Here is a 21,571-nt window from a genome sequence, read left to right on the forward strand (position 1 = left end):
GGCTCAGTCGGCTAAGCGTCCGACTTTGGCTTAGGTCATGATCTCACAGTTCGTGGGTTCGATCCCCACATCGGGCTCTGTGCTGACAGCTTAGAGCCTGGAGCTTGCTTTGAATTCTATGTCTTCCTCTCTCTCTGTTCCTCCCCTGTTCATGTTCTGTCTCTCTCTCTCTCTCCTTCAAAAATAAAAACATTAAAAAAATTTTTTTTAAAAATGGTGTGGTAAGGCTGCGGGGCACAGAGACCTGCCAGCTGGAGGGCAAGGAAAAACCTCCAGGGAGGCTGACTTGGAAAGATAGACAGACTTTTGACAGGAATAGGCCATGAGCGGTGTGTGAAGACAGCATCCATGGGGAATGGGGAATGGCATCTACAAAGACCCAAACTTGGGAACTTTGGACAAGAGGACAGGGCTTGTGAGCAGAGTGCATTGGAAGAGGCAGCAGAAGATCAAGTGGGAGAAGTGGATTGGCACCCAATACTGGAGAGCTTTGAATATTAAGCTGAGGAGTTTGGATTTGGCCTAGTGGGCCATGGGGTGGGGGAGGGTATCCCTGAATATTCTTGAGCAAGAGAGCATAATCAGTACACAGCACAAGGTTTAGACAACTTCCTGTAGATCAGGGGTCAGCAAACTTTTTCTGTAAAAGGCCAAACAGTAAATATTTTAGGTTTTACAGGCTGTAGGGTCTCTGTCACAGTTCCTCAACTCTGCCATTGTAGCAAACAGACATGGCTGTGTTCCCATATAACTTTAATTACAAACCAAGCAGTGGGCTGGATTTGACCTATGGGCTGTGATTTGCCGACCTCTGCTCTAGGTGCAAGGTGGAGGTCAGATGGGTAGTAAGATGATCACTAGCATACCGCTCTGCAAGGTGGAGAAATGTGTGAGCTCAAGGCACAGTAGACATTGGAGGATGGAGAGGGAGACAGAGTCAAGAGACGGCCTCTCCATCAAGGCCAATGCAAAGCAGGCATTAGATTAATGTTGAGTTAGATGGATTATTCAGGACTTGGTCTCACTGGTGAGTTATGGAGGGTGATGGAGCAAGTAGAAAGAGGATTCAGACTAGCAGGTAGCACCTGAAGTTTTGGCACTTACTAAACCTGAGCTTTTGGCAGGACATCTCTAATGAGTCTGTGATGATTATTGATTCATTGAGTAAAGGTTTATTGAACATTACTGAATCCCAGGCTTTGGAGATGTAATGGAGCACAAGAGAGGCAGGGTTCATATTCTAAGGAGTTTACCATCTAGTGGGTGAAAGACAGTAAAAAAGAAAACACATATTAGCGGCTAGCATGTACTGAACACTTGCCATCTGCTAGGTACCATTCAGGCAGAATAAAGAATTTAACCAGGGACACACAATTAGTAGTGGTGGTATGGGTCTAGAACCCATTCACTTAACTTTATTATACTGTCTCTTACTAAAGAACATAGCTGTTATTGAAGCAAATATTAAATATTGGTGAGGGAAATAAACAGGATCTTGGGACAGAGAAGGGAAGGGTCAATCATATTTAGATACAGTGACCAGAGAAGGCATCTCCAAAGAGAGGGAAACAGCTTTGTGAGGAGTGATGGGAAAAGTGTGCTAGGCAGAGGGAACAGCATGTGTGAATGCCTTGTGGTAGCAAAGACCTTGTGATAACATAGGGCCACTGTAGTGAATGAAGGAGAGGAATGTGGCATGGCAACTCTAATGGTTCAGCAGTAATTATCATTCCACCCTACCAGCCACTCTGAGACAGAGGCATCATTATCCATTTTGCAGGAAGAAACTGAGGTTCAGAAATGTTAGATTGATTTCCCAGTTGCAGAGCTGGGTAGGTGGTGGGATTCTGTCTGGTTAGCAGTTGAAAATGCAGACTCCAGCGAGAGTATGAATCCAGAGACCTTGAAGAGAGGCATGAGCCTCCAGTACATGGCTTCAGTCTTCCAAGAAACAAGAGAGGATGACTGTATGGATGTGCTGGAGCCCCGAAGAGAGGGGAGCAGTGGGTGTAGGGCCATGAGGGGTGATGAGAAGTCCCTTATGTAGCCTGGGAAGATTCAGCTGGCTGAGTTGGCAGTGGACCCAGCCAGCACAGGCTTTTTTCTCCCCAGCTGCACCGAGGGGCAGAGAAAAGGTCAAGGAGGTCCTCCCTGCTCTGTGCCTGAGCACGAGGGCCAGCCTGCTCTTTGGGTGACTCTTATGTCTCTCTGTGCCTGGCAGGACATCATCCTCACTGTGAAGGAGAAGCTGTCCATCCGAAGCATGGAGTACTTTGCACTGGCCCTGGAAGAGCAGTACAACATCTCACGGCTGCACCTACTGCATGAGGAGGAACTTATCCAGCAGGTATACCTGCTCCTTGTGAGGAGAGCCGGGCTGGGCAAGCTACACAACTCAGCCAGAATCTTTGGGATAGGGCTCAGCACATCAGCACTTTCTCATGCCCTCACTCAGCCTGGGGATAACAGGGCAAAAATCAGGACTGATTTTCATATGAAGTATGTGGGGTCCCATTTTGCAGATGTGGAGATAGTGACTTAGAAAGATAAGATGACTGGGGTACCTGGGTGGCTCACTCAGTTCAGCATCTGACTCAGTTTCGGCTCCAGTCATGATCTCCTGGTTTGTGAGTTCGAGCACAGCACTGGGCTCTGCTCTGACAGTGTGGAGCCTGCTTGGGATTCTCTCTCTCCCTCTCTCTTGGCCCGTCCTCCATTTGCTCTCTCTGTCTTTCTTGAAATGAATAAATAAACTCAAAAAAGAAGATAAGGTGACTTGCTCAAGGTAATGAACCCAATAGAGCCCCATCTTTTGCTTCCAGCTCTGATGATCTTTGAAAAGTCAGAGAAGCATTTCTTACTGGGTCTAAGCCCTTTTTCTGAGACTTACCCCTAAGCTGGTCCCTGATGGATTGGCAGGGCATAGTCTGTCTGTATCAATCAGTCTTTCAGCCTTTCAGTGATTTGTCATACCAACTTTTTAACATGTCTGTTCCATTAGCATTGAAAAAGAAAATCAAATGAAATCCCCAAGATAGTTGAAGTAGAAAAAAAAGTGAGGTGCATAATATAACAATGTATACTATACTATTATTTGTGGAAAATAAAATAATACACATATATAGAAACACACACACACACACACACACACAGTCTCTGAAGGGGCATATAGGAGACCGGAAGTAGATTTCTTTTGGAAAGGAGAACAATTTGATGGGGTCAGTGGGAAACTTTGTTCTTTTGAGCCTTTTACATTTTATACCCATGGGAAAGTCAAGAGCAAAGGTCTGCAGCTGTTTTGGGAAACACTAAAATTGAAATCTCTGAGGACTTTCATTATCTCCTTTTTTTTTTTTTTTTTTTAAGTTACTTTGTGGAATAGCTGTGAGAACAAAGGCAGTTAGAGGATTAACTATGTCCCTTACCCATTGCAGGTGGTAGAAAGGGAGGAGTCACATGACTACCGCTGCCTCTTCAGGGTGTGTTTTGTTCCCAAGGACCCCCTGGACCTCCTGAAAGAAGATCCTGTGGCCTTTGAATACCTCTACCTGCAGGTGACTGGATCTGCCCTTCCTAAAATAACAGTGGTTTTTCTCAAAGATGGCACATTGGGTGATTTTGAACATGAGCTTAAGGCAGTTAAGCAACTCCCTGGTAGGGATTATCTTTATCTGAAGAATAGGCTTGATTATCCTTCAGAATAGTTGCTGTCTTAGGATATTTGCTGCGTATTAATGAAATTTAGGCTTAGCCCTCAATGTGGATGATACATTTTCTACTAACATTTAGAGCTACAGTTTTTTATTGCTTCGAGTGGCACTAGTGCTTCAAAGCCTTATTTAGTTTTTTAAAATTTTATTTATTTTTGAGAGGGAAAGTGAGTGTGCATGGGGGAGAGGCAGAGAGATGGGAGAGAGAGAGCATCCTAAGCAGGCTCTGTGCTGTCAGTACAGAGCCTGACACAGGGCTTGATCCCATTAACCGTGAGATATGACCTGAGCCGAAATCAAGAGTTGGATGCTCAACTGACTGAGCCACCCAGGCTCCCCTTCAAAGCCTTATTTTAGAAATGATGAAAAGGAGTCTTGGGGAGCTCACATGATTTTCCCGGGCCATGCATTTGATGGCAGAGCCAAAAATTGGTTCCTTGACCCTTAGCCTGGTGTTCCCCCTACTTTGCCTGCTTGGGTGAGATGTATCATGTCATTTTTCTGCTGATGAAAAAAGAACCATTTCCAAGGTATTGCCATTGTACCAATGAGGTAACTCAAACTAGATCAATTAACTTGCCCAAATCTTACAGAAATGATGGCAGCAAATAATACCAAAACTAGTTTATATTTGTGTAATGCTGTGTCCTTATGCCTCCTTTCATACGTTATCTAATTTAAACCTCACAGAAACAGCGTAAGGTAGACTTGACTACATTTAGCAATGAGAAGACACCAATGTTCAGAGTCTTAGTAAGTCAACCAAGGTCACATAGCCAAGAATTGGCAGAGCCGGGTCTCAGAGCCTTTCGCCTGAAAGAACTAGGAACACAATCCATGTATTCTTGTTTCCCAATTCCTCTGATGTAATCTATTCTAGAGCTGCAGTGATGTGCTCCAGGAGCGCTTTGCGGTAGAAATGAAATGTAGCTCCGCGCTCCGGCTCGCAGCTCTGCACATCCAGGAGCGGATCTACGCATGCGCCCAGCCGCAGAAGATCTCTTTGAAGTACATAGAGTGAGTGGCAGGCGACTTCTATGTGCCGTCAACAGCAGCTGGGCTGCATTTATAACTTGGCTGGCCCCTGGCCAGGATGGCCAGATTCCACAGAAAGATGATACTCACCAACCTGCCCATCTGTCTGTTGTCTTTCCATCCATTTCTCTCCCCACTGTCTCGGACCCAGCCCAGCTCCCCCAGATGTCAGAATCTGGCTGCGCACTTGGGGGCAGAAGCCAACTGCAGATAGAATGACACAGGATCCCTTTGTAGATTCCCAGTTCCTGAGAGAATGTCTTGGGATATCCGTTGACAACATCAGTGTAAAGCTCTTCTGAGGGTAGAAATGCCTTGGAAATTAATCTTGTGTGAACCAGTTGTGTGGTATTATATTCCTACTAGAGCAGTTTCAAGTCCTGGGATTCCAACACGTCCTGGTTCGTAGGCTAAGTTTTCATTTTTCTCTGGGAAGCATCACCCAGGTTTGCTAAGCCATTCACCAAATCTCAACTGTGTCCTGTCTGGGCATCAAAATCAAATGGGGAATCATAATTAAAACATAAAACAGATCCTTGACCCTATTCCTGAAATACTGGGTTAAATCTCTAGGGAATGAGACCTGAGGATCTGTATTCTTATCCAGTTTGTTGGAGAATTTTGAGGCTGTTAGGCTGGCACCATTCTGAAGCATAACCTCAAGGATTCACAGGTGCTGTGTGAGAATGTATTATACATATGTGATCAGTATTTCTGATATGTATTATAATAAAAAAAAAAGATTGAGATCTCTTCTGATTAACAGAGTATCATACCACACCATAAGCAACAAGCTCCCAGAAAGATAAGTGGGGCTTAGTTCTTGAATGGCTGGGATTTTTGTGGAGAGAGTGCATGCGTATTAAATATATATAAACATATGATATTTAATACATAAAGTTATAAATGCATTTTATGTATATTTACACACACTTATGTATACATGTAGATTCTTCTGTTGAGAAAGAGGCTCATAATTGCAGTGTTCTGGGAACACTAAGTTCCTGAATGAAGTGTAATTATGCTCTTCATTAGAGCCGGGTGCACTGTAAAAATGGTGTCTCCGATATCTCATGGCAGGAAGGACTGGGGAATAGAGAACTTTATATCTCCAACTTTACTCCGAAACATGAAAGGCAAAGACATCAAGAAAGCCATTAGCTTCCACATGAAGAGGAACCAGAATTTGCTGGAACCTCGACAGAAGGTAATGTTGTGGCCTCTGATGACACCAACCCTTCCCCTCCCCCAGCTGTCTGTTGTGAAACCTCAGGGAAAGCATTTTCAACATTGTGTGGATTTTAGGCAAGTGAATAACTCTAATTTAAGTCTTTGTTTCCTCCTATTTAAGCAACTTATTTCTGCTGCCCAGCTTCGTTTAAATTATCTACAGATCCTTGGGGAACTCAAGACGTATGGTGGAAAAATCTTTAATGCTACTCTAATGGTACGTATGACAGAAATGCAGATCTCTACTCTTAGAAGGGAACTTAGAGGTCCTCTGAAGATCAGTGTATCTTTTGGCCTAAAATTCCTGAGGACCTGTCAGGTATTTGTTTGGGAAGTGAAATATGACACCATTGGGGAGTGTGTATCATGCTTGGTGCCAGCCCTCTGGCAGATGCTGGGGGAGGCAGAACTCAATAAACCATGATTTCCACCCTCAAACGATGAAACAAAGTACCCAACAGACAAAAGAGGCCATGAGAAAGGCACAGGACTACTGCTGTGGAGTTTGAAGACAGAGGGTAACGCTGCTGGCTTCTGGTTGAGTATGGGAAGGAGGATGGATTAGGAAAAAGCGAGAAGGTTGGATTGACCAGATTTCAGTAAGGAGGAAAGGCATTCTGAGGGGAGGGAAATGGACGAGTTTACTCTGGCACTTTGGGTATATAAAGGCGAAGTGGAAGAATTGGAAATCATGAAAGAAATATGAAAATGTATGATTGACTGCTAGGCTATGGCCCTGATTGTTCATAAGGGAAGAACTACGGGTGGATCTAGAAGGGAAAAGAGAAGCAAAAGAGCCCTCTCCTTTGTTACTCATTCCTCCCCCAGCTTTCTTTTTGGAGCCTGGGCCTGGTGCTCTGTGCTTTTCAGCAGTCTGTGACTGGTGGGCTGCCTCTCACAGGAACTCTCCCCCACTGCACTGTTTAGGCAGCCCCAGAACCCTCCAGCACAAAACCACACAATTTGCCAATTAGAGATTTATGTACATATATAAATGTATATGTACTTATACATATACATACATATACATATATATACACGTATACATACATATACATATATATACACGTATATGTACATATATATACATATACATACACACACACACACACACACATATATATATATATATATATATACACATATATATATATATATACACATATATATATATAAACAAAGCTCCTTTCAGTATATTTGGTGTGCTTCTCAGTCATTTACAATGATGGGTCAGATTAATCAGATTGCTGACCTAACAATGTAGGTGGAAAAAGGGAATCAATGTTTTGACAGAAAGGAAGAGCATCCGATAGGGGAGGGGAAAAATAGTTGAGTCTTTGTACGAGTAGGTGACAAAAGGTTGGAAAGGAGACTAGATCCACAGAAAGGAAGGCTTAAAGGTACAACTTTACTTTTCCCATGGGCCAATCCTATCCTCTCCCAGCTGCCAAGTTCCTGTCCCCAGTCTCCCTTTACTTGTCCTACCTAAGGTAAGAACTGGTAATGGGAGAAGAAGCCAGCCACATTGAACTGGCTTAGGATGCTTGCTGGACACTAGGGACTCCCAGGGAACCTAAAATGAGTACAACACTTGAATACAACTAATTATGGTAAGAAGTCACAGCTCAGTGCTATCAGAGCTGTGCAGAGGCTGTGGGGTGGGAACGACATGGAGGAAATGGACTACTCTGGCTTGAGGAGACAGATCAAGCAGATGTTTTCCACAGGCAGTAGGTTTTGATGGAGTCTTTTATTTATTTTTATTTTATTTTATTTTATTTTATTTTATTTTATTTTATTTTTTGATGGATTCTTTTAAAGAGGGGTCAGGATTTCACTGGGACACAGCATGAATATTGGCATATGGGTGTGAAAGCACAGGTTGTGTTTGTGGAACAGGTAACAGTCCCATGGTCTGGCTCTCTATTGTGAAGGGTCTTGTGGGAGATATATTTATACTTAATTTAGCTGTCAATGGGGCCCAGATTAGTCTATTGCCTAATTTAGTAGTCTAGGAAAGAGGTGGTGAGGGAGGACCTGAAATCAAAATCAAGGAGTTGGCCAAGAGGGATATCGTGTCTTACATGTGCAATGTGTTTTCACTAGCTTGTGAATGGAAACTAATTCCTCTTCCACCTTAATGCAGTTACAGGATAGAGAATCCTACATTGCTCTTCTAGTTGGAGCCAAGTATGGGATTAGCCAAATTATCAGTAGCAAACTCAACATCATGTCCACACTGGCAGAGTTTGCAAACATCAGCCGTGTAGAGCTGACAGAAGAGTCTGAGAAAGTGAGCATGGTCAAAGTGTATCTTCAGGATGTCAAGGTAATGCATGGGGAAGAAATTTTGAATCCAACTTCTGTAATTTGGGGCTAAATTATTCTAGGGTAGTTTATGAGAGTATAGATATTAACAAAGTCTAATATCCAGCATTTGCTTAAGAGGATGAGTTGTCCATCCTCTACCATCAAAAGGAAAATAATGAACATGGTGTGTTTTCTTGGGAGGGTCCTAAGATAATTTTTGTGTGTAAACTGAGCTTGGACTATATACTTTCCTGACGGGTTCAGAAACTTAGGTGGGAGCACCACACGATTTTATCTCATGTATGGACCCAAATGGCTGCCCAAGAGTTTTGAGTGGCAGCAATTAAAATGGATAAATGATGCGGGGTACTTCCTGGGCCTCTCTGGAAAGTCCTACATTTACCCTGCCTTCCTTTGCTTTAATTCTGACGGGCTCAACGGTGGTGCTTCATTTTTCTCATCACCCTCTTCTTCCTTCTCCATTTGCTCTCCTTTTCATTTTCCAGGTCAGGTCTTGAAGGGGCCTCACTGTATGAATGGTCAGGGTGGGGTGGGGTTGTTGGGATGGGGAGGCTGGACTAGGGGATGAAGAGGCAGGAGACCTCATAGAGATTCAATGGGAGGAACCCACTGTGTGTAAGTGAGTGTGTGTGTACATGTATGTGTGGTTGTGTGTATGTGTGCATGTATGCTTATTTCAAGTCTTGCAGGTGAGAATATGAGATACCAGGAGGCCTTTGTGGGCCATGGCTGGATTTACTTGGAATCTCTCACTGGCCCCACATGGCCTTGTTGTCAGTCTTCAGACTGAGGCCACTATCCCTTGGCCCTTTATCTAAGAACTCTCTTTAACTTCAAAGGTTCTGACATTGCTGCTGGAATCCAACAGTGCAAAAGACCTAGCCTGCCTGATTGCTGGGTACTACAGGCTGTTTGTTGACCCAGTTACCTCCATTTTCCTCTGGCCAGGAAACAAACAACAGGTGCACCGGGTATCTGCTGAAGAAGGTGAGGCTTCCTCCAGTAAGGACAGGCCCTTTTCATAGCCTTACGGGAAGGGGATGAATTGGGTTGAGCTGAGACTTCCACCCAAGTGGATGAGAGCTATTTTTCCATTTATTTCCTGGTGAACAGTTGGTTTTTCTAAAGTCCTAAACGGAGAAGTTTTCTCTATGTATCTGAGAGTCCCTGAAAGCCAAGATATGCTATTGAAGGTCTCCGATTCCCTGTAGTATTTCCTAAAATCGTCTCCAAAATCCACTGTATTTTGTCTTTATTTACTGGCAAAAAAGATGTCATTCATTTATTCAGAAAGTATAGATGACCGTTTTTTATTCCATGTGTATGTGCTCTTCTGCATTTTCTTGAATTATAATAGAAATTCTCAACCTTACATGTTTAGAAAAAGGGGATACCTGGATATAGAAGGGAGTCGAAATCATATATAAGAAATGAGGTAGCGGAGGTCAGATAAGATGATCAGTCTCCCAGGCCAGCTCTCAGTTTCTATCAGCCTTTTGCTTCAGCACTATTGATGCAGCATTTTCCCACTGGTTTGCTGATAAATGTTGAAACACTCCCACTACAGCTAATTCCAGGCTACAATATGATGTCACTGAATGTGGAGATGAGAAGAGATACTCAGTAGCATAACATTATATAGCATTCCTCCATTTGGATCAAATAGACATAAATAATCTTGAGGGATCAGATGATAGTAAGATGAAGTAAAAAAATAATTAGGAAGTGATGAGTTTTTGGTACTTGTTGTTTTGGTTTTAACACAGTTTATGAACATGGGATGATACCTTAGAGTCTAATCAGGTAGACAATGCAGAGTGGCAGCAATTGTGAAGGTCTGCTGGCGGGAGGGAGTACTGCTGGGGCAGGTGCATGACACCAAGGGCAAGGTCATGATCTGTTGAAGCTCTCTCTAGTGGCTGGAGCATGTGAAGCCTTCAGGGGATGACCAGGCTGTTGAGGAGGGGTTGGGGCCACACTGTGAGGGGGTGACCAGGCTGAGAAGGAATTGGGGCCACTCTGTGAGAGGCCTTAACCTGTGGGAAAGCTTAGACTCTTCCCTGTAGGCAGAGGATGCCATGGAGGGGGTTTAAGTAGAGTGTGATGTGAACAGAGAGAAGTTTTGAGAAAGATCATTCTGGAGGCTAATGGTAGAAGAGAGATTGGAGGCCTGGCTTAATGCCCCCATCCTTCCAACCATGAATCCTTCCTGAGTACCAGCAGCTAGCTGGGTTTTCACCGCCCTAAAAGCTCCATAGCACCAGGGGGTCCCCAAGGCCGGGCTTCAAAATGGTGCCAGCCTACCCACCTCAGAATCCCACAGAAAGTTGCTAAGAGTACAGATTCTCAGCCCCCACTCCCTAGATATTTGACTTATTACATCAGGGATAGGGCCAAGGATCTGTTTTATTTTTTAAATATGATTCCCCATCTGATTTTGAGGCCCAGACAGGACAGAGCTGGGATTTGAGGAGGGGCTTAGCAAACCTAGGTGATGCTGCCTGTAGCAAAGTGAAATCCAGCCACATACCCTCCGTGCTTCCATGAACACATAGCTCTCCTCAGAAGTAACCCTGTCCCCATTAGGCAGTTCAGGTAGATGTGGGAAAGGAGCCCTGATGTGTGGGGAGAACATGGAATCTGGAGGCCCACAGGTCCTATGTCAGCCAGTACAGCGTGATCTGGGCCAGCCACCCTGGAGAATTGGAGGGCAGGCAGGGTAAGGGTGGGAGGACACAAGCCTCTGCCAGTCCCTGAATATAACCCGCGGTGTCCCTTGTGTTACAGGCTATGAATCCAGGGCGTGCAGCGACTCTGAGGAGTCCTCTGAAGTGGACTGCGTGCTGGAGCCTCTCTCCGACAGACACCTGCTGAAGCTGGGCCCCTGCAGACCACTCATAAAAGAGGAGCAGCCTCCTGGGGACAGCCCCACACCTGAGGTGGCCAGGAGGGGCCCGAGCACCTCCGGGGCCAGCAGCATGACAGATAGTGCTGAGTCCGAGGCATCCGACTCAGCCAACACTGAGAGCCGAGGCTGCAGGACCAGTGGCTCCAGTGAATCCATGGATGCCCTAGAAGAGGATGACTTGGACACTTGCTCCTCCAGCAGGTCTGGCTTCTTCCACTCTAGCTCGCCGGGCTTCCCAGAGAGTCTTGATTCCAACAGCCAAGAGGAGAGAAGCAGTATTGAAACCAGTGGCTTCCTCTGTCTCCTGGACCTGGCCCAGAGAGCCAACCCTCCATGCCAGAAGACTGAGTTTTCTGAGAGTCCCACTCCTGAGACTTTCAGTTGGGGACCAGCACTGAGTGCGGTCAGGCTGGACCCCAGGCTATATGAGGACAGTCGGACAGACTACTATAGCCTGTGCTCCAGTGTCTCCCTGGCCAGCCACCAGAGCGACAGCTCAGAGAGCACAGCTTCCCGGCAGGGTGGGGGCCTGGCAGCCTGGGGTCAGCAGGGCTGGATGGAGGCCCAGCCCAGCTCCACTCTGGAAGCCCTGGGCCCACACCTGCCTCTGGCCTTTGAGGATGGCAGCTCAGATGAGGAGTACTATGACGCAGCCGACAAGCTCACACCCCCAGACGCCCTCTCAGGTGAGCCCTCCCCAGCAGGTCTGCACAGACTCCAGGCGGCTTCTGAATACCCAGCAGGGGCAGGGACCAAACTTGAAGCACGCTCCTTGTCCTTGTTTGAGAAGGCCCACCCGGGCTCAGCGGACCAAATTATACGTGTCATAACTTCAAGTCAGGGGTACAAGGGAGGTTTGGGGAACTGTGGGCCAGCAGAGATGGGAGGCACCAATTCAACAGTGGGGATCAGGAAAGGCTTCCCAGAAGAGGTGGCAGATGTGCTGGGCCTTGTGAGATGGACAGAATTTGTATTGAAAAGGGTTTGACAGGAGTCCTCAGCGGAGGCAAAGTGGCTATGTCATTATTGACCCTGACTCTATATTAAATGGGGCTTTGAAGTAAGAAGAACCTGATAGGGCTGTTGGTGGCCCCTTAAGGGACTCAGACGTAAGAAAAGGCCGGGGATCTGTTGGTCATGTTTCTTTCCAGTTCCACATAGAGTGACTTCCTGAGTTGATGTGAGATCCTTACAGGACACACGCGCGCGCGCACACACACGCGTGTGCACACACACACACACACACACACAGTTGCACACACCATATACTGAAGGGAAAAAATTAGAGAATAGCACGCAGACACTGATGATGAGTCACTCACTAGGAGCTGGGGAAGCTGCAGCTCATTTATTTCTGGGTCAGCCCTTTCCTGTTGCTTCCTGCCCTCTAGTGCTTTCTCGTTGCTTGTGGGAGAAAGGCCAGCTCCTTAGCAGCCCCTGTGAAGCCCCTCCAGGTCCTCTGTGACATGGTCCCTTTCTGTCTCCTTCCTCCTGAGCCCTCTTTCTGCATACCTGCCACACAGACCTCCTTACCATTCTTTAAAAGTGCCAAGTTCTTTCCTACCTCTGGTCTTTACACGTGCTGCTCCTTCCGCCTGAAACACTCCTCACCCTGATCTTTGGCTACAAGTGCCTACCCATCTATCAGGCCCCACGTAGAAATTCACTTTCTCCGGGAAACATCAACCAGACTGCGCCAAGACTGGGGCAGGTTTCCCCATCCCTTTCACGTGTTTTCATAGCACCCTGGGTACTTCCTGCCTGCACTTAGCACTGCCTGTAATTGTATACTTATTCGTGTGACTTTTGTGTTGATATTTCTCTTCCTTACTAAACCAAGAACTCCTCAGAGTATAGGGACTGTGTGTTATACACTCACCCCTGGGTCCCCAGCACATAGTACCTGGCAGTTTTGCTAAATGAGTAAACAAATTCTCTACCATCTACCCTGAGTTCATTAATTGGCTGTGCCCATAAAGAAGGAGAAACTTATGAGCAGATTTGCACTGTTCTCCAAAGAACCCAGCCAACTGCCATCCATGCCCCCAGCTTTGCCCAGCTGGGTCAGCCATTGTGCAGGGTTCAAAATGGGGGCACAACAGAGACCATCAGTCAAGGCCTTCCCATATAGGAATCTAGCCAGGGAAATAAAGTCCATACTGGACATTCCCTTTTTTCACAAGGAGCCAATAAGTTGCTGGGTTCTGGTCTGAGCCCTGATTCACTGTGGGAGTCTCTCCCTTTTTAGGCCTCAGAAATGCCCTTGGTGAATGGCTATAGGTGGCCTAGGGCAGCAGCTCTAAAACATGGGTGGGCATCATAATTACCCAAAGGACCTGGTTTAAATACTACAGCTTCTTAGGTTGTAGCCTCTGAGATTCTGATTAAAGAGGCCTGAAGAGCAGCCTAGAGTTGATAACATTTTTAATAAGATGCAGCCAGACTGGAAACTGCTGATCTGAGGATAAGAGCCCTCTGATTCTCAAGTGCTATACTATGTACCTGATTCCTTCTGGCTTATTCCCTAGACTTCATCACAAAGTGCTTCTCTCTCAGAAGGGTCCATCCTGGGGGTGCCTGGGTGGCTCAATCGGTTGAGCGTCAGACTTTGGCTCAGGTCGATATCATGGTTCATGGGTTGAGCTCCACGTTGGGCTCGCAGCTGTCAGAGCCTGCTTCAGATCCTTGGTCCCCCTCTCTCTGCCCCTCCCCAGCTTGCACTCTCTCTCAAAAAATAAATTTTAAAAACATTAAAAAAAAAAAAAAAAGAAAGGTACATCCTGGTATGCACAAAACCCCGCACACTTGAGACTGAGTCATGACACTTTTTGTCAAGAGAAAGCTCCCTCAGAATCCTCACACATGTAGTGACAATAACTACAGTAGTGGTAGCAACTCCCGTCACTGAACCACTGTTAGCACAGGCCTTGTTCTGGGAGCTTGATAAGCACCGGTCCATTGAACCAGCACAGTAGGCCAGTGCTGACTGATACCGCTGGTACTGACTGACTTGGGTTGACATAAGCACCAATCAAGAGTGTTAGAAGGATGTCAGATAGCTTATAGAATTTCCAGCAAAGGTGAAGAGCTGGTTTAGACACAGGTAGTAACCAGGCCTGGAGACTGGGTGACAGAATTTCTCATCATTTCTTCACTGTCAGGATACTGTAGCTGCAAAGGATGGGCTCTACTTTTATTATTATTTTTTAAATTAATACGCAAATTCTAGGAAATTTGTATCTGACTTTCTAGGTCATAAATCTGGCTACTTGGCTGACTGCGGGTAGGGCACCTTCATGAAGAGTTCTAGCAGACAGTAAGCATTGGGGAGGTTTTGTTCCCTGAAAGGAAGTTGGGGTACTATGACCCAAAGACAATGACATGCATCGTGGGCAATGAAGAACCAAAAAATGTCTCCCACAGTTATTATCCCCATCTGTTAAATGAGCAAATTGAGGAGATCAAGCTTTAATCTGCCCAAGGTTACCCAATCCAGCCAGGATCTGAACCCAGGCAACCCTGAGTCCTGGGTCCAACCTCTATAAGTCTCTTTATTTTTCTGCTTTTCACATATTCTTCCCTTTCTTGATTCTTAGGGCCCAGAGCTGTGTCTGCTGCAGAACCCAGTGCCACAAGCTTACAGCATAAGGCTAGCACTTGCATCTGTGAGGACAGCCTGAATCCTGGGCCAGATGGAAGAGAACCAAGTAGAAGGGGAGGGGTGAAGAAGTATGCCAAGACTCTGAGAAAAAGAAGGTCTTTCCTACAGACTGACTACACTTGTCAGGTGTCCTTTCCCCTGGTGCCATCAGCCTCCCTGGAGAGTGTGGATGATGTGTGCTACTACGACAGGGAGCCCTATCTGGCCCTCGGAGCACCCTCCCCAACTGTGTCCTCTCTGCAGGACATGCAAGGTGAGCCTGGCCTCCTGGAGACCAAGGCCCTGGGGCTGCTGGGTCCCTTGAGGCAGACCAAGAGCAAAAACCCAGCCTCCCGAGTCATGGAGATGGAGCCCGAGACCATGGAAACCAAGTCAGTTATCGACTCTCGAGTGTCTTCTATTTCTGCCATTCGCCTCCGGATTGACCCCAACCATAAAGATAGTTCTGGGGTTGCCCCCCTGACTGCCACTGTTGCCAGTTCCCCAGCCAGCACCCCTCACTGTTCCAGCCCAGGCTCATCTGGCCTAGATACTGCTCAGGCAGAGCCTTCCCATGCCTTGTCTCCACTTCAACACTTGGATGCCAGTGTCCCCAAAGAACTCACCCTAGAGCTTGGGGACAGCAACTCCTCCCTCTCTAGTGCTGACCCAGACCCAAATAGAGTCTGCCTGACTGTCAGCCCAGGGCCACATAAGGTCTCTCAAGCAGACACACTAGAGTTGGGAGGGGTCCAATTGGAAACAGGACTGGGATCTTTGTTTACAAATCCTATGCAAGAAACTGCCCCCAAATACACAGAGCCTTTGTTGTCTCCTCCTCTAGTCAGGCCTGGAAGTGGTGAACGTGGGATAAATTCAGGAGAGAAGATGGCTTCTTTCCCTACAGAAGAGGAACAACAAGGACAGCTATCTCTGGGACATGATGGAGAAGTTACAAACAAAAACGGCACCAATTTATTTCATGATGAATCTGGGAAAGATTCAAGTGACTCCAAGAGTGACCTGTCGAATGCTGTGCCACAGACTATTGGGGTCAATGCTCCAGCTGGTAGAATGAGAACCTCCCTCTCCTTGAAGACTCCTGTAACAGGAACTGAGCAGATCCTGCCACATTCCCCCACGGGTCCCCAAGGACAAAGCAGAGAAACCCCAGGCCAAGCCTGCCAGGCCCAAGAGCAAAAACTATTGGAAGAGCTGGATTTAGACCCCAATTTCTTGCTTGGGGACCAGACCATTCCATCAGCCTTCCCTCTGGAGGGGGTCAAGGCAGAGCCACTTAACCACATGATAGGGGAAGAGATAGCCTCTCGGGACACTCCTCAGCAGATCTGTTTTAATCCAGCTCCTTCTCTGCCAAAGCCACTACCGGGTCCCCCAAAGGAGCCCCACTTAGAAGGTTCAAACCATTGTTCACTGTCAGAAAACAAAGACAAAAGTCCTAGCGTCTGCCTTCCTGCTGAGAAGTCTTTCCTGTGCTTTGCCCCAGAAAGCCATCCTAAAGTTTCTGCCAGTCTCAGGATGGCCACATCTTTGGGGTTTGTGGGTGTGAATGAGACAATGGCCCCCAGGATTGGGATGGAGCAGTGCAGCTGCCAGTTCTCCTATGCCACGTGCTTCCGTGGCCTGCAGCCAGAAGCAGAGGAAGAAGACCGGGCCTTGGAAGCACACCCCACTGCCCCCCTCACGTCGCCGCCCTCTGCAGGAAGCCGGCTGGCCCTCCCCTGGAGGCCTGCCCGGGCCCGCAGCTGCAGTGCGGAGCCCCTGTCGAGGAATAGCCACATCTGGCCAGAATACTGCTCCAGGGCCCTGAGACAGCTGAGAGCTGCCCCTGCCAGCACCCCGGAGGGCTTTAGCCAACTGACAGAGAGCTTACTGGAATTACAAGATATTTTAGAAGCTTCCTGGGGGAATGGGAACAAACATCCCCCAGAGAAGTGCACCTGGCACTTTTCAGAAAGCCGGAGCCGCCTCTGCATGGGTTCCCAGAAGCTCCTGGCGAGCTGTCAACATGTGATCAGAATGGACCAGTCCCCCGAAGAGATGCAGGGTGCCGTGCGGGACACCTTCCAGCACCTGGTCCAGCTGGCCGGCCTGTGCTTCCAGTTCACAGACTGTAGCCGCTGTTCCACTCGGCACAGGGAAGCAGCAGGGAACCTGAGGGACGTGGTGTGCGCCTACCATCAGTTCATAGAGGCTGCTAGGCTGACCTGTGAGAGAGGCTACCACGACCTGAGTGTGAAACTCTTGGCCCGTCAGTGCACGGCTCTCACGGCTGCTGTGTTTTGTTTGACCCAGAAGTTCCGAGCATCCACTGCCCTGTGAGCAGGCCGGTTGCCCAGGCCCCTGCCTTGCCCTGGGCACTTCCCTGAGAAGCTCCTCCATTCCTCCACCACCCCTCCAAAATGTTTACTAGAGTATTCAAATAAACTGCTGCTTAATCCTGACCTGAATCATACAGAGTGATAAGTTTGGTTCAAAAGCATTCACTCATGTTCATTCAACAAACATTTCACTGAATACCTCCTCTGGGTCAGGCCACGTGCTAGGTCCTTAGGATAGAAAGGTGAATTAGACAAATCCCTGCCCCTGGTCAGGATTCTCACAGACCCTCGGGGGGATACAGATAAGTAGCTTGCCATCAGTCAACTGTGCCCTAATAGTTTACCCTGGGGATGTGGAAACAGGAGGAATTCACAGACTGTCCCAGGATGACAGGGATCAGGGAGGAAGGTGGGGATCACTGAAAAATGGTCTTGACTTCGCGTATCACACTGATTTGGCAATAACCTTCACAAATAGGAGTGAATACATGTGATATTTGATAGATTTTACCTCCACAAGGTTTGGTTTGCGGCACCTGCACCTGCAGGCCTGGTATTCTTGGCCGCCTCGCTGTGACAAGCGTAGGTTGCCACTAGGTGGCAGTTAAATTCCTTAGTTGCATGGTGACCCACATCCAGGAGTGGGTGCTCTGTGCTTTATCTCAAATTGACTGAATGCTGCACCCTTTTTCTCTGGTAAATACCTGTAAAGGCAAACATAAAGCCCTGAATTCAATTTGCCTTTTTAAGAATAATATTAGAGGGAAATAAATATATTTAGTACCTTTCTCACTAATCCCAATTAAACCAGTTAATCCCAGTTAATCTTAGTGGGACGTTGGACAAGCTACTTAACCACTCAGTGCTTTGGTTTTCTCTTCTCTAAATGTTTTTTTTTTTTTCAATGTTTTTATTTATTTTTGGGACAGAGAGAGACAGAGCATGAACGGGGGAGGGGCAGAGAGAGAGGGAGACACAGAATCGGAAACAGGCTCCAGGCTCTGAGCCATCAGCCCAGAGCCTGACGCGGGGCTCGAACTCACGGACCGCGAGATCGTGACCTGGCTGAAGTCGGGCGCTTAACCGACTGCGCCACCCAGGCGCCCCTCTCTTCTCTAAATGTTAATAGTTCCTGCTTTGTTGGGTAGAAATCTAATAAATAATCTAGTAAGTACTCAGTAAAATTCAGTACTAATCCCCAAACTTTATGGATGCCTCTCCTCGTGTGAAACCATTTCCTACATTTTGTTTTCAGACTCCAGGAAGACTGATCTCAAGATACCCCTGGGATGTCTTTTTCCCCCTGGCTTCTCTGTCCAGGCCAAAGCTGGCTTAGACAGTCACCTTGGGCTATTAGAGCTTGTTCAAGGGGGCCCTTTGTCCCTCTGGTACTCCTGATCAGTTGTATGTCTGCACTGGCCTCCCAATTCCTCTCCTTTGCCCAGAACAAGGAGGGCAGAATGAGTGTGTTTATGTACCCAAACCCTTGGCAATCAGAGGAAAGCAATATTTTGGGAGACGAGAAGATATCTTTCTCACCCCTTGTTACCAGTTATTTGTTAACTAACTGGTAAACCAGTACTTGTGCCAGGAAAAGATTTATTTTCTTAGAGGCCTGTTTCTTTTCACATAATATTTTGAATAAAATTTGAATAAGGCTCTCGAACATAGATTTGTAGTGATTTTGTGGCCATGAATAACAGGAACAATAGGACGCTGAAAAGATAAAAATTGTATAATGTTAAACAGGACTTGAACACTTTTACCAGCAGAAAGCTCTGAAGAGCTATGTAGCTTATTTACATGAACGTTATCTGTATGTTTGCAAGTTTAAAGCAAGGAGCTTAGGACTTCAACTTAACCAGAGCTGGAATCCTGGCGATGTTGTTATAGGCACCACGCTGGGCCTCAGTTTCCCCAACTGACAAAAGGAAATAGTACTCGTCTCATTTAGTGAGGGCCTACCGTGTGCCAGATGCCTTACTTACATACCTCAAATACATTTTCTTATTAATGGGGACAACACCCCAAACTAGAGATTGTTATGTAATACACATTTGGCATATTGTGAGAAATAATAGTGGAAGGCAGGAAGGAGACTGTGAAGCCTCTGGCACGGGCACTCAAATGTTTATGTCTGTCTGTCTTTGCTTCCTCTCCCCTCAACTCCATGAACTTTCTTGGGCTGCTACTGTATGGAGTTAGTATTTTGCTCTGCACTAAGTCCCAGAAGTTCCAGGAAATCCCTCACTGCTTGTTGAGAAGCTAAAAGGAGGGGAGTGGGGGCTGATCCTGTTTAGCACCTTTTTTGAGATACACCACCCCCAACATGAATAGGCAGAATGGGATGCAATGCAAGAGCCAATTGTTTAGTGACTAGGAAACTACCAGACATTTACACTCCTTCCTTTTCCCATTCACCATAATATTGGCTGATTCGTTTCTTAGACAAACATTTGTTACAACCGTTGCAGGTGATGCCTGATGTGGGATTATGGATGTAAATAATTGGGTAAGAATCCTGTCTTCAAGAGCTCCTGGTCTAAGAGATAAGATGACATGTAGAGAAAGAAACCTACAAATATAAGGTATGGTCTGCTCAGGGTGACCAAAGAGGACAGATAAGGTGCTAGGAGAGCTCAAAAGACAGAAGTCATTTTGTGGTTGGGGACAGAGTGGTGATCGTGGAAGGCTTCCTGTAGGAAGCAGCATTAATTAGAAGTGGCTACTGAGCATCAGGTCCTAGATTTGGTAGATAGGAAGGTAGGTTGGAATGTGTTAAGAAAGGAGAAAAATCACTCATTTGGTGATTCTGTCAACACATATTTAGTGTGCAGTGGCACTGGGAATTAAGTCATCAACATGATACATGTTCCCTCAGGAACTTATAACTAGTAGGAAAGATACAGAAAAAAATAAAAAGATTACTGACTGATAGGTCATGTAAAGAAACGAAGAGTGCCAAGATAGGGATGGGATGAGCCAATCTTACCTGGGTGATCAGTAAAGGTCTCTCTAAAGAGGGAAGGTTTAAGCTGAAGCCTAAAGGATAGGAAGGAGCCAGCCATGGAAAAAGTGAGAGGAAAGGGAACAGAATCTGCAGAGGGCCTTGGTATATTGAAGCATTTCAAGAAGACAGGTGTGACTGGAACACAGCAAGCCAGAGGAAGAATGATAGGATGAGTTTAGAGGGGCAGCCAGGAACCAGGCAGGGAAGGCCTTGGGAAGGTTAGACTTCACATCCAAGTACAATGGGAAGCCACGAGGGTTTGGAAAAGGGAGACACATAATCATCTGACAAACCGATATCTGCTGCGTGGTGGGAGTAGGGGGTTGGGGGGCGGTAGTCAGTGAGACCAGCTAAGAGGACTTTTCTGGGGGGTGGCCATGGGCTCATTCAAAGGTGAAGAGACACAAGAGCAGTGGCAGGGAGAGAGGAAAATTATCCAGTTGGGCTGAGGGCAAAGTGCAGGGACTGGTAGGTGTGGTGGGAGCCACTGAAGATCCTTTGAGCCACTCTGCAAGCCCTACTGATTGGGAAGCCAGCACCAGCTTCTGAGCAGAGAAGAGATGTTAGAGCTGGGTTTTAGGGAACAGCCCTCTGGGGGATAAAGAATGTTTACTTTTAACATTTAAATTGCTCCAGTAGCAGATAAAGGATGGACTGAAGGATTAGGGATGGGGTGGGGGTGCTGGAGGATCTATGAAAAGAAAAGGCCAGAGAGGGAAACAGTATGGGGCCAAGGAGGGATCCAACAGGGCTGTGGTTTCTTGGGTGGGAGATAGTTCAGGCTCTTACATGCTAAGGTCTCTTCCAAAGGGTGAGACCGCTGGGATAGCAGGAATAAAGGGAAGAGTAAAGAGTGACTGTTGGTTTTTATCAGGTCAAGGCTTGGGCCAGTCTCTTCAGGGTCTCTGAGCCTCGCTTTCCCCCTGGGTCTGTAAGGGGAGAAGGAGAAGGGAGAGTGGCCAGAGGCTAGACTCACTTGTTAAGGGCCCAAGCCCGAATATCTCTATTGTCTGCCTAAACAGCCAGGTGGTGGTGAGGGCAGCTGTGTGCTCAGGGAAGCCTGTGTCAGTTCGTGGGCTCTGCTGGTTGTAGGGGGTCCAAGGGAGGGCAAGACCCCCAGGTTGTGAGAAGAGGGGTGGTTCCAGCCCGGTTTCAGCCCAGTTTCCCAATGCCCAGCCCTTGAGAACCATCAAAGCCTCGGGTTACCTGCCGCAGCCTGCGAAAGTGGCGAGCGGCGGGTATCGTAAGCCCCGTCTCACAACCGAGGAAACAGGTTCAGGCAGGCGCAGCAATACCTGGGCGGTACGCAGATCCTTAGTGCCAGCGTAGGTGGAAGGCAAAGCCTCCCACAGGCTCCGGCACACC

General features: G+C 47.0%; 1 protein-coding gene and 1 long non-coding RNA gene across 10 annotated transcripts in view; one reads left to right on the plus strand and one right to left on the minus strand.

Moving 5' to 3' along the window:
• Nucleotides 1-17,319, plus strand: part of FRMPD1 (FERM and PDZ domain containing 1) — a 143,576-nt gene extending 126,257 nt beyond the window's left edge. For all 9 annotated transcript variants that reach the window (XM_045469100.1, XM_045469097.1, XM_045469096.1 and 6 more), the window contains 9 exons: nt 2,222-2,347; nt 3,435-3,554; nt 4,591-4,727; nt 5,826-5,952; nt 6,097-6,192; nt 8,122-8,304; nt 9,146-9,293; nt 11,094-11,900; nt 14,811-17,319. In XM_045469100.1, the coding sequence (XP_045325056.1) occupies nt 2,222-2,347; nt 3,435-3,554; nt 4,591-4,727; nt 5,826-5,952; nt 6,097-6,192; nt 8,122-8,304; nt 9,146-9,293; nt 11,094-11,900; nt 14,811-17,197 (4,131 nt within the window). In that variant the 3' untranslated portion in view covers nt 17,198-17,319. The remainder of the gene's footprint in view (nt 1-2,221; nt 2,348-3,434; nt 3,555-4,590; nt 4,728-5,825; nt 5,953-6,096; nt 6,193-8,121; nt 8,305-9,145; nt 9,294-11,093; nt 11,901-14,810) is intronic.
• A 1,459-nt stretch (nt 17,320-18,778) lies between these two features.
• LOC123593381 lies at nt 18,779-21,556 on the minus strand. The gene is made up of 2 exons (XR_006710294.1): nt 21,413-21,556; nt 18,779-18,912 (listed from the first exon to the last, which is right to left on the minus strand). It is a non-coding gene; the product is annotated as an uncharacterized LOC123593381 (long non-coding RNA).
• Nucleotides 21,557-21,571: the final 15 nt, after the last annotated feature.

Source organism: Leopardus geoffroyi, chromosome D4 (assembly GCF_018350155.1).
Source record: "Leopardus geoffroyi isolate Oge1 chromosome D4, O.geoffroyi_Oge1_pat1.0, whole genome shotgun sequence".
Classification (NCBI taxonomy): domain Eukaryota; kingdom Metazoa; phylum Chordata; class Mammalia; order Carnivora; family Felidae; genus Leopardus; species Leopardus geoffroyi.